The sequence below is a fragment of the Malus sylvestris genome, chromosome 4 (genome assembly GCF_916048215.2).
Source record: "Malus sylvestris chromosome 4, drMalSylv7.2, whole genome shotgun sequence".
NCBI lineage: Eukaryota > Viridiplantae > Streptophyta > Magnoliopsida > Rosales > Rosaceae > Malus > Malus sylvestris.
The window spans coordinates 26,586,001-26,598,733 of NC_062263.1; the positions used below are offsets into that span (position 1 = coordinate 26,586,001).

Here is a 12,733-nt window from a genome sequence, read left to right on the forward strand (position 1 = left end):
AATAGTAATTAATTAGTTTTCTATTTTTTTTTTCTTTTGAAAAAAGGGAAATAAAATAAAAAAACTGGGATGGGTTGCGATTGTGAAGGAAAATAAGTACGGTGAACTGGTGGGAAACCGAATAGCTACCCCTCTCTTCTCTCTCTTGGGGTTGAATTGTGTAGGTTACGTATGCGTGAACATCCCCAAATTTCAGAGCTGCGAGCCAAATTCCACGGTCAAAATCCCAACGTCGAATTGGGCATTGGAGACTCAGACGACAATCTCAGTTCCGAAAGGTAATCATCTCAATTTCCGATTGTTTTTCCGCGATTTGATGTGTTGGTATTGGGGAAATTAGGGTTTTCAGAGTAGCCTTTTGCAGGATTGAATTTTTTACATAAAAGTCTGAATTTTTGGTGTTATTTCCGTTTGTTTTGATCGAAATTTTGGTACCCATTTGCTTTTTTTTTTTTCGTTTATTGTTGAACCCCTTTGAGGGTGTCTGAAAGTTGCTGAGTGAGTTTGCACTTGCAACAAAGCTTAAGCTTAATCCTTTGCTGCTTGGGACCTCAGAGACTAGAGTAAATAATGTATTTGTATTGAAAATATTGCTTGCATTTGGAGCAGTTGGGTTCGACTAGTTTTGATACGAGTGATTTTGGGGGAGGGGGGAAATGGAACTTGGGAGCTTTGGTGCAGTGGTGAATGCTTTTAACCAACTTAGCCACAAGCCCTTTGTGGGTTCGACTAATTTACTCTGTGGTTTTCTTGAGAAATAAATATGACATAATCAGTTTGAAAAATCTAACTAGAAGTTAAAGTCCGAGAGCTTATGTTTAGTGTGTATTGATTTTAAGCTCAACGAAATTGCATTGCAGTGAAATCTTGAGTTTACGCTGGTAAATTCCCACGGATTGCTGTAATGTGAAGTGAAATGAGGTCTGGTGAGAGAGGGTCTATGCTGTTTATGAAATTTGTGTACAGTTGACTGATAAAATGTACTGTATATAACATATGTCGCTTACCGATTTGCTATGACTGGGGCAGATCATGGAGGTGAAGAGAGTCATAGCAATTTGTCAGTCGGGGGGTGAATTCTTTACAGAGAAAGGTGGTACATTGTCATATAGGGGCAAAGATGCTCATGCTATTGACATTGATGACCAGATGAAGTTTGATGAGTTTAAATTGGAGGTCACAGAAATGTTTGGTTGCAGCTACAATAACATGGTCATCAAGTACTTCCTCCCTGGCAACAAGAAGACCCTGATTACTGTTTCCAATGACAAGGATCTCCAGCGCATGATCAAATTCCATGGTGATTTTGCAACCATTGATATTTATGTCATGGAGGAAGTAGCTCCTCCTGATGTCTCGAACATGCCTCCCAGTAGGTAGTTCTCTTGATATGTAAGCTAGTAGTTTAGATACCACTTCAAAAAAAATTTCTCTTTTTGTGAGACTTATGAATTTCATGGATTTTTCAGGTCGAGCAGAACAACTCTGTCAGAAACTGTGGTTCCAGTTGATGCATCTCTTGATGTCGTGGACTTTGTGGGTGATACCACTCAGCCTGATATCCCACTTGATGCTTCTCTTGATGTTGTCGATGGTGCCAGCCCTATTGATGCACATATTGATATACCCACCGAAATATCACCCATTTTTCCTCTTGTTGGCCCTAGTGGTGAGAAGCATGCTAAAGGTGCACACCAGTGGCAGAATGCTATTACGGGTGTGGGCCAAAGATTCAGCAGCGTTCATGAATTTCGTGAATCATTGCGCAAATATGCCATTGCGCATCAGTTCGCCTTTAGGTATAAGAAGAATGATAGTCATCGTGTGACTGTGAAGTGCAAGGCTGAAGGCTGCCCTTGGAGAATTCATGCATCAAGGTTGTCGACAACTCAGTTAATATGTATCAAGAAAATGAATCCAACACATTCCTGTGAAGGTGCTGTTGCAACTACAGGGCATCAGGCGACGAGGAGTTGGGTGGCCAGTATTATCAAGGAGAAGTTAAAATATATGCCCAACTATAAGCCCAAGGATATTGTGAATGATATCAAGCAGGAATATGGTATACAGCTAAACTACTTCCAGGCCTGGCGTGGGAAAGAAATAGCAAAGGAGCAGCTTCAGGGTTCGTACAAAGAGGCATATAATCAATTACCATTTTTCTGTGACAGGATAATGGAGACAAACCCTGGTAGTCTTGCTACTTTTACCACCAAGGAAGACTCCAGTTTCCATCGCCTCTTTGTCGCATTCCATGCCTCATTGTATGGTTTCCAGCAAGGTTGCAGGCCTCTCCTTTTCCTGGATAGCATTCCCTTAAAATCAAAATATCAAGGCACATTGTTGGCTGCAACAGCTGCTGACGGGGATGATGGGGTATTCCCTGTTGCTTTCACTGTGGTGGATGCAGAAACTGATGATAATTGGCATTGGTTTTTACTACAGTTAAAATCTGCATTGTCAATATCTTGTCCTGTGACATTTGTGGCAGACAGACAGAAGGGATTGAAGGAATCAATTGCGGAAATATTTAAAGACTCATATCATGGCTATTGCCTGCGATATTTGACCGAGCAACTTATCAGGGACTTGAAAGGGCAGTTTTCTCATGAGGTCAAGCGGCTGATGATTGAGGATTTTTATGGTGCTGCTTATGCACATAGGCCTGAAAACTTCCAAAGTTGTCTTGAAAGCATAAAAAGCATCTCATTGGAGGCTTACAATTGGATCATACAAAGTGAGCCCCAGAAGTGGGCGAATTCATTCTTTCAAGGTGCTAGATATAACCATATGACATCCAACTTTGGTGAGCTGTTCTATAGTTGGGCATCAGATGCACACGAGTTACCAATAACACAGATGGTTGATGTGATCAGGGGTAAGATTATGGAGTTGATCTACACAAGAAGGGAAGGATCTAATGAATGGTTGGCAAGGCTTACTCCAACCATGGAGGAAAAGCTAGAAAAGGAAACTCAGAACATCGGAAACCTCCAAGTGCTATTGTTGACTGGTAGCAGATTTGAGGTTCATGGTGACACCACTGAAGTTGTAGATGTTGATCGCTGGGACTGTAGTTGTAGAGGGTGGCAGATAACTGGTTTACCATGCTGTCATGCAATTGCTGTCATTCGTTGCATGGGCAGGAGCCCATATGATTATTGTTCAAGATACTTTACCACTGAGAGCTATAGATTGACATACTCAGAACCAATATATCCTGTTCCAAATGTAGACATGCCTGTAACGAAGGCTTCTTCTCAAGTACTAGTGACTGTAACGCCTCCACCCACCCGGCGTCCACCAGGCAGGCCTACTACTAAGAAATATGGATCACAAGATATGGCTAAGCGTCAACTCCAGTGCAGCAGATGCAAGGGTCTTGGGCACAACAAGTCCACTTGCAAAGAGTGATTGTAGAGTATTAGATGCCGGGTAAGTATAAACCTTTAGTAGAAACCCCCGTTGTTTCATTTCATCCATGTTTTCACTGGTTTATTGATGAGTATACCTGTGGATTGGTATTCAAGTTCAAGTGCATTGTAAGTTAGGTGTGGCTTCATTGTATAGTCTTGTCATCTGTATGAACTTGCGCTAGCAGCACATTTAGATTCTATAAAATAGAGTTCCCCCGATGCCTATGAGATTTTGCATCTTTTTATTTGTTTCGTCAATGTATTTTTGGCAGACGTGTTGCGTTATTTTTTCGAGCATACCTTAATAATTGACGGACTTTTTATATTGGTTCCGTGAATAGGATTGCATCCGATAGGGCGATGGCAAGGGCATCATCCGTACTAGAAGCAGCTCAAATAGATAGTGGGATGTGTTCCCGAATGTATGTGTTAGTAGACATGCTTATGTAAATTATTCTTCGTTTTCATAGTTGTATTGCTAACCGGGATATTTGGTAGTTTAACTTTGGTAAATGAGTGTGATTTACGTTAATTTACTAAGGTATTAGGAGTAGCCTCTCCATAAATGGGGGTAAGGCTAGCCGACATTCACCTCTCCCAGACCCTGCGTAAAGCGGGAGCCTTGTGCACTGGGTACGACCTTTTACCAAGGTATTAGGAGGCGGATGTTGTTAGAGTTACTTGAAGTTGAAGGTACCATGGAAGTTGGAATTGGAATTTGGCATCCAATCATTTTGTAGGTTTGGACTTTTTGTCTTGTAAATTATCCTTTTGGTCAGCTGGGCCAATGTTTAATTCATTTATACGAAGACGTTGAGCGTTTAGTTTGAAGATATTCCCTTTTACTTGCCTTTGCACGGCCACGATCGCCGCCTCCCTCCATGTCCAAAGCCATTACAGGAGCACAGGTCGAAGCTGAGCATCGGTCCCAGAGACCGCCTTTAGCTCGTAAACGTGCCAACCCTTGGGGATGAGCGGCATTGGTGGTGGTGGTGGTGGTGGTGGAGTGGTTGGTGCCTTGGTGGGGGGATCCCGTCTTCGGGTACGTATGTAGTCTAACCTAGAGGTTAGATGGAAGCCCTATTATGCCTTGCAGGGTACTCATAGATTATGCCCCAGGCATTTCTTGCAACCTCAATGGCCTTCTCCAAAGCTTGCTTAACAACCCATCATCTGAATTGTTTAGAAGGCAACTGCTCAAGGCATTTTTGTTGGTACGAGATCACAGCATCCAGACCATTCCTAACATTACCTGACGTGCTTCCCAACAAGTAGTTTTCTGATCGAACGGCTAGCAAAAACTCAAGTTGCTTGATACCCAAGTCTATCAACCCCATGCACTCTTCAACCGCACCATTTTGTACATTTTTCATTACCGTTAGGGTTGCGTCGATGGAGGCCGTAAAATAGTTTACAGCACCCGAGTCTGAATCGTTGCCAATGGGACCGAGAGTAGACTGGCAAAGTCCCGGCCGTGATCAGTTTTGCCACAGACGGTGTCAAGACTAAGATCGATGCCAGAGTTGTTCCTTGGCTTTGGATCAAGCGCTGTGGCCTCATCGGGGTTCTTTACACCACCCACAGCAATCACCACAACCGCAGCAATAACCACAAGGGAGACTCCGATCACTATCATGTTGCGGAGGACTTCATCCCTCTCGTCATCGGATTCCATTAGATATTACAACTTGTTTCTTAGTCTTGTTTAGGGTTTCCTCTTCTTTTCAATTCAACAACAAAGAAGAGAAAAATAAGTGAACTTCACTGCATTTGGTTTGGTGTTAACCTTCTTTCCCCTGTCAGCTATTTCTAAGCAAACTCTGGTAAGACTGGTATTATTGGGAACAACTAATCAAAATTCATCCAACTAAACCAACGAAGAGCACGGATGAAACACATATTTGACCCTTAAATCATTGAGCCGACTTTTGTCTCTTTGAAACAAGCGATATTCTACTTTAAAAGAAAGAAAAAAAGAGAGAAGGATAATCTTGTTTTACCCTTCTTTTCATAAGTGACCTTGTAGTCATTAGCTAAGGCCGCAGTAACAACCTTTTCCCGGCGATCCCTATCATCCATAGGCTGGACTTCAACACCAAGGTACGTATCAACATCAGCAGCAGAAACAATATAATTTGGACTCTTTGCGCCATCAATATAAGAAACAGATCCGTCGTCAACATAGCATCCCAAATCAAAAAAGCATACGGTTGTTCCATTAACACCGTATCTGCACACTACAAGTTCTTGTCCCGGAAAAGCTTTCCCTGAGATTTCGAGGCACTCTATACTGGGCAGAGGCTCTTCAAACATGTCCCTGCCGCTAGAAGTTTCCACACCGCCAGCTAAATCATCAGTTTGAATTTGTAGTACAGAAAGGAAAACAAGGAGGAAAAGTACCTACAACCACTTCGATCCAAGCCTTCACCCCTCTGCCTCTCATTACATCCTTGTACAGTTTTCCCGCAAGAAAGGTACTGCAGAAGTCAAGTCCGAAGATGTCTCGGGGAAAAACTTCAGTACTGGTGTCTGGTTCTGACTTGGGATTCTTCTAAATTTAAACTGGCTTCAACTTCTGATTACACAGAACTTCCCCAGGAGCTAGTTCAAATAGGACATCACTGCTCTACCTTCTGTCTTTCCTCTTGCTCGAACAATTTGGCTGAAACATGTCACTTTTAAAGTTAATTCTGAGCATACAGAATATAACCGCCACAGAATTTTCATAAGAAACAATTTTGTTTGAATCTATAGAAACATAATGGTGTAAGAAAGTACCTTTCTTGGAGTCGTAAAGGGTTTGAATATGTAGAAGAGATCCATGAACCCCGGTGAAGGTGAACAAAACCATCGAACATAGTAGGCAACAATCATATCCCCTTATCCATTGCACAATATATGCAAGCACCACAGCTACAAACGGCTCGGTGTGAGTGATTATGGAGACAAAACCTTCAACAGAGATCATCGGAGGCAAAAAGATCAGTTCACCAAAGTAGCTGAGCAGCCAACGGGTCATAAAACGATTATTGTGATGGAAGTTTCTATCATGTTACATCATCTAATCCCTCTGCAAGGATGTTGCTAACACTATCTTGGACAGTGCAATTATCATAGTCCAACCTGTTCCTATCTACTTCGCCAACAACAGACCCAATCAGCAATCCATGAGTCCTAGCATCTGGGACCCAACCCTTTTCCAACATTAAATCCAAAAATTGACAGGCCTCGTGTTTATAACCCTCTTTCCAGAATCCGTTAATCAGTACATTGTAAATTGCTGAATTTAGAACTTCACTATCAGAAATAAGTTTATTTATTGAACCTGAAATCATGTGCAACTGAGAATGGTTGGCTATGCAGGAGAGTAGATTTAATAGTCTCTCTGAATCAGGTTTAAGACCCCCATCGACCATCATATCAAAAAGCAATACGCATTCTTTTACTCGATTCTGCAAGCTCATAGTTTGTATGAGCACGCAGAATGCATCCAAATCAAGATTGCAACCTTCCACCAGCATTTTTGAGAAAACTACCAACAGATCTTTTACCTTGTCTAATTTTGACAATCCAAGCATAATAGTTGAGTACGTTGAACTGGTAGAAGAAGTACCGGAATAATAGGCCAATTGTTGCATCCTTATTGCTTCATCAACCTTTCCCGTCTCACACAAACCCTTGATCAACATATTGAATGAGGAAGGCTCGATGAAACATCTATTACTAGACATGTAACAGAACACTTCAGTAGCCTCATGAGTCATTTCTTCTAGGCAAAGGCCTTTGACAAGCTCAGAGTAAGATGTACGATCCAAAACCCAACTTTTGGCACGAGCCTGATGAAATATATCCAGAGCATTTCTATAGTTGCTCATTTTGCAGTGGCAAACGACCAGAGCGGAGTATGTGTCACAGTCCGGAAGAAAAGAAGAAACCACCATTCTACCTAGAAGTTCCATCACTTCCCTAATCCTTCCATTCTTGCTCAGCCATCTGATAACAATATTCCAAGAATTACAACTAGCCACATTCCTTTCGGACATTTCCACTAGTAGATCTTCCGCCACAAGAAATTTACCAACACTGCAGAAACCTTCAAGCAGGACATTGCAGGCAGAAGTTTCCATGATTTTCTTATCCTCCAAGAATTTCATTGCGTTGTCTACCTTCCCTAATTTACAAAACACATATACTACATCCACAAAGACATTATTTGGTGGTGTCAATCCAGTTTCCATCATTTCTTCTAAAACCTTTATCGCATCATCTAATCTAAGGTTCTTGCATAAAGACTGCAACAGAACCTCATAAACCAATGAATCCGGCGTAAAATTTGAAGCTCTCATCATTTCGAACAATCTAATTCCCTCATCCGGTTTATTTTCCTGACAAAACAAAGGTATTATGAAGGAATAAAAACTCAAATCAGGCTGACAACCAAGATCAACCATTTCATTCAAAACAATAACAGCCTCATCCACTCGGTCTTCCGCTATAAGGGCTTTTAATAGAATCTCAAAACTCCTACTATTAGGACTACACCTTTTCTTCTTCATTCTTCTATACTGATCCAGAGCAGACTCAATGCGGTTGGCCTCCACCAATGCCTCTAACAAATAATTCAAAGTATCAACTGTTGGCACGATTCCTGCCGTCACAATCTCCTTATACACAAACAAGACATCTCGAAAATCTCTCTTATCTTTCACAAGAGCACCCAACAGACCATTAAATATCTCTATTGAAGGCCTAAAGCCACCTGCTTTCAAATTCACAAGCACCCTAATTGCCTCACTTAACCTGCAATGACTAACAAACACATCAATCAGGGCCAAAAGCGCCTGTTCGGCACCCGGACACCGATCTTTCACCATATTTTGACAAAACCCCTCCATCTCCTCAACATTTCCAGCCAAACCCAGTTTCAAAACAATCCGAAAATACGTATCGGCGGTGTGATTAAACCGTTTTTGCAGGGAAGCCCATTTGAACACCTTCACTGCTGAGCTCAAATCATCAGTGTTATCCAGAACCCGGATTAAGTTATCCGGGACAAGCTTATTCCTCAAAGACTGGATATTTTGTTCAACGTCGGATGAATATTCTGGGTCCTGATTGTTTCCCGAGAAAATTTCGATTGTTTTTGCGCAGGAAGATGCAGAAAAATATGCATTCGAGCAGACCCAGCTGGGGATTCTCTTGGAAAATGTTAAAGGATGGAGCTTTATGAACATTGCAAGAGTTCATGAAACAGTTTTTACTATTTACTCCGGTAAAAAAGTAAAAATTGTTCGAATGGTAAACGAAAATTCAGGAAAGATTGATCACTGACCTGAGGGGAAAGAGCGACATGAAGTAGATTAACACCTGAGGATTTCGGAGAAGACTAGGAAGCAGAGATTGTATCCAATGTGAATGTTTGTGTTCTGCCGTGAAGAAATGCAGAGAGGTTAGTTCTCTCGCTGCGTTCACTTTTTAACCGTTGGATTTGATTGGACGGTCAAGATTAGATTGAGACCAAAAAGAAAGAGTCCTCCGAAGAAACGGGTGGAAAAGAAAACCCATATTTCAAAAAGATGGACCCGAATCAGGTCAAGCTCTGTTCTTCTTCCTCCGGCAGATAAATACAACTTGACTTGGGCTACATCGGCCAAAAGAATAGGCCCAACTTTATTTTATGAATTTCTTTTCAAGAAGGCACTGGTTAGAGTCGGTTGAAAATACTTTTTTAGAAAGCACTTCTAGCGCGACTTAGTACTACGGTCTAATAGTATTCTTCTTTACTTGTAAGTGAGAGGATTTAGGTTTGATTCTCGTCAAAGGTGAATTTGAACCACATTATTATTGCTAACCCAATGTGAGGTTTAGCCTCCCCCACCGCCTTAACATAGATAATATCGTTTGTTCATAAAATTAAAAAAAAAAAAAAAGCACTTCTGTTAGAAGCCGCTTCTGCCATAATTTCTATTAGAGGTAAAAATTTTGAGCACAAAAACTTGAAGCACTTTTATAAGCACTTAAAGTGCTTCTTGAAATAAGCGATATTTCACTTCGAGGGCTTTTTTGAACGCACAAACACTTTTTTTGGTTAAACACGATTAGAAGTACTTTACTAATCTAAAGATATTTTTAGTTATTTTAAAAACACTTTCAAATAAAAATATCAAACTTGAGTGCAACAAAATCAAAATTTAGTTAACCTAACACAAATATGCTTCATTTTCATGATCCCTATCATTCCATGTTAAATGTTGACCTTGCTTTTATTTAGGGTTAAACTTTGTTTACTACCCTGAAGTTTCGTGGTTTTCTGCATTTGGTACATGAATTTTTTTTATCCCAGAGTCATAATTAAAGTCTGAATTTTGGGACAGTTTCATACATTCGTTAAGTTTTCTGTTAGAAATTCTGTTAACTGATGACGTGGTGTCCACGTGGACAATAACTGAGTGCCACGTGTCAATATGGCCCAATTCAATATTAAAAAAAAATACAAAAACACAAAAAAAAAAAAACAAAAAAACCCAACCTTCCATCACCCTTGCACTCTATCTTTCCCTTCTCTCTTCTGCAAATCCCAGCACCTCACCCAAATCCCATCTCCCTTAAACCACCATTCGGAAAACTCCGACCCGTTGGGAGGCGGTGGCAGGACATGCATGAAGGCTGCGAAGGCCAGGTCATGGTTGCCGGTGAGGAAGATGTGCTTCTGATTCGGTTTCTTGGAAGGTCAGGCCAAGCCAGGTCACTGATGTCGTACAAGACCTTCACAAGTGTCTCAGCAAAAGGTCGGCCATTGATGACTGCTTTATGGGCCCTTCGAACCCTGGCAGCTGCCACGAGCTTAATGGTTTATATGATTTTTTGGGTATTTTTTATGGAATCGATTCAGACTCAGAGCTTATGTAAACTGCAGCGGGTTGTTAAAGATTGAGAACGGATAGGTTGGGGTGAGATTTGGGGCAAAAGGGGTTTAGGGTTTTGGAGAAATGTGTTGGAAAATAAGGGTTTTGCAGATACTCGCATGATTGAATTGGACATCGCCATTGGGTTTTGGTTTTGGTTTTGCATAAATTAAGCGAATTCAAAATCTCTGCAAAATACCCAATTGGATTGAAGCTTTACGAAAGCATTAAAATCTCTGCAATCTGATTCACCATTGCATATAGAACAAGATCTTGGTATTTGCACAATGCAAAGCTCAGATCCGTTCACAATCAAGCTATCACAGAAAAAAGCTTGAGGTTTGGACTTGCAGACGGTAGTGTTGGCACGTCCACAAGTTCTGGCAGAGGTTGGTAACCTCAACGAGAATCAAGAGGGAGAGAATGGCGGATGGGCTGTGCGAGGCCACGCAGCGGCATGTGAGGAAGATGAAGAGTGTGATGAGGAAGACGACGGGGGTGTTGTGGGCGAGGATAACAGAGGCGTGGAATTGGAGAAGAAAGAAGGGAGAAGGGAGAAGGGAGGGAATGGGTGAGGGTTGCAGAAGAGAGAAAGCAGTGAGAGGGTGTGAGGGGTAGGAAATTTTTTAATATTGAAGTGGGCCCATGTTGACACGTGGCGCTCAATTATTGTCCACATGGGCACCACGTCATCAGTTAACTGAATTTCTAACGGAAAACTTAACGGATGTATGAAACTATCCCAAAATTAAGACTTGAGGTATGACTTTGAGATGAAAAAAACTTCATATACTAAATGTAGAAAACCATGAAACTTCAGGGTAGTAAACAAAGATTGACCCTTTTATTTATATCCAAGGTATAAAATATCGATGATATCGGAAATATCGGTAGTCCAAAAACATGGAAATATGGATGGAAATATCGGGATATTATCGATATCGATAAAAATTGAATAAAAACCACGAAAATTGTAAGAAAAACTTGAAAATTTTTATTGAAACTTTGCAGGATGTTTATCTAGTCAATTATCTATTAGTTTATCACAAAAAATTGGAAGGAAATGCATTGCATGATGGATTTAACTGATTTAAATTAATTATATAGCGAGCTAGCAAACATTGTGAGTGTAGAAAATATGTAGTAATTAATGAAAGAAGTTTAAACACACCATAATCATTTATATATAATGCAAATTTTCAAAGTATAATTCTGCATGTATCGTATTGTTGTGTATATGTATGACACGCATGTATACAAAGAGACAAAGCAAGATCAAACAAACAAAACATCACTAAACTAACAACGACTTGGTACTTTGAATTTAAAGAAGTTGTTTGGGCTTGTAAAGTTTGACTAACAAAGCAAGCCCACCTGCTGCACACGCATGCCACACATGTACCTTAGCTATGGTTTGGATATGAATTCACATGGGATGCTCTGCATCCTTCTGCCTCGAGCCCAGAGCTGAGCCAACGGCTGTTTGCTTTTTTTTATTGTTTTGTAAAAACCAAAACTGTACAGCCTTTTAGAAAAAGGAGAAAGGCTCTTTACCTCTCATCAAACCATCATTTCAAACCATACCGTGAAGAAGTCCCCATAACAAGTCCCCATGTCTATTGCTCATTCAAACCTTCAACCACTCTGTCTCTCTCTAAAATAATAGAGAGGTTCTCAGCCTTCTCTCTTTGTCATCTCCGAAAATGCTCTTATCTCTCCAACCTCAAGCCCAGTGCCCTTTATCACACCCCACCGTGACCTCCACCACAGTGGCACACACTACGGCGAGCACCATCACCACATGTGGACCGTTCCTCCTCCCTTTCTCACCTCCCGGCGAGCACCATCAGGCAAGGGAAGGCGCAGATCTTGATGGGTCTGAGCGTCTGAGCATGGATCGCTCATTTTGATGGGTCTGAGCATCTGAGCGTGGATTGCAGAGAGAGGCACAGATCTTGGCAACTGCAATGACGGAGTCTCGGCTGCAGTTGCAACGCCGACGACGGAGCCTTGGAGATATTATCGATATTATCGGTAATATCGCGATATTATGACGATAATTAAGTGTATTAGTGTAAAAATATCCCCTCTAAAAAAAACGATATTATCGGCGATATTTCGCCGATAATATCGATATTTCATACCTTGTTTATATCAACATCTAACTTTATTAGTTGCCATCAACTTGGTTCTCCTCCCTAACCAAGATAATTTAATTTACTACAACTATAATTCTAACCACAGTATACGTGTTATGAGGATCAATTTATCTAATCAAATTAGATTTGTCAAAAGCAATTTTTTATATTAAAAAGACTTATCTATTCTTCCTTTTTTTTTTCTTTTTTTTTGTTATCAGATATCTAATTACTTTAGTCTAAAGTAAGGTTTTCAATTGCATTGTTCAAATGA

At 40.8% G+C, this 12,733-nt stretch overlaps 2 protein-coding genes across 6 annotated transcripts; one reads left to right on the forward strand and one right to left on the reverse strand.

The window, feature by feature from the left end:
- Window positions 1-71: 71 nt before the first annotated feature.
- Window positions 72-4,247, forward strand: LOC126618481 (uncharacterized). 4 transcript variants are annotated; one of them, XM_050286559.1, is made up of 5 exons: window positions 72-278; window positions 861-921; window positions 1,030-1,376; window positions 1,470-3,435; window positions 3,758-4,247. In XM_050286559.1, the coding sequence occupies exons 3-4, from the start codon at window positions 1,033-1,035 to the stop codon at window positions 3,412-3,414; spliced, it is 2,289 nt and encodes a 762-aa protein (XP_050142516.1). In that variant the 5' UTR covers window positions 72-278; window positions 861-921; window positions 1,030-1,032; the 3' UTR covers window positions 3,415-3,435; window positions 3,758-4,247. The 4 variants fall into 4 exon arrangements, 3 of the variants coding, with proteins under 3 accessions (XP_050142516.1, XP_050142515.1, XP_050142517.1); XR_007621735.1 differs by lacking the exon at window positions 861-921 and having other exon boundaries at window positions 73-278; window positions 3,758-3,957; window positions 4,068-4,247; XM_050286558.1 differs by lacking the exon at window positions 861-921 and having other exon boundaries at window positions 73-278.
- A 1,056-nt stretch (window positions 4,248-5,303) lies between these two features.
- Window positions 5,304-8,909, reverse strand: LOC126618482 (putative pentatricopeptide repeat-containing protein At1g12700, mitochondrial). 2 transcript variants are annotated; one of them, XM_050286563.1, is made up of 3 exons: window positions 6,195-8,909; window positions 5,817-6,078; window positions 5,304-5,739 (listed from the first exon to the last, which is right to left on the reverse strand). In XM_050286563.1, exon 1 carries the CDS (start codon window positions 8,648-8,650, stop codon window positions 6,464-6,466), a length of 2,187 nt encoding a protein of 728 aa, XP_050142520.1. In that variant the 5' UTR covers window positions 8,651-8,909; the 3' UTR covers window positions 5,304-5,739; window positions 5,817-6,078; window positions 6,195-6,463. The 2 variants fall into 2 exon arrangements, with proteins under 2 accessions (XP_050142520.1, XP_050142519.1); XM_050286562.1 differs by having other exon boundaries at window positions 5,304-6,078.
- Between the last annotated feature and the right edge of the window lie 3,824 nt (window positions 8,910-12,733).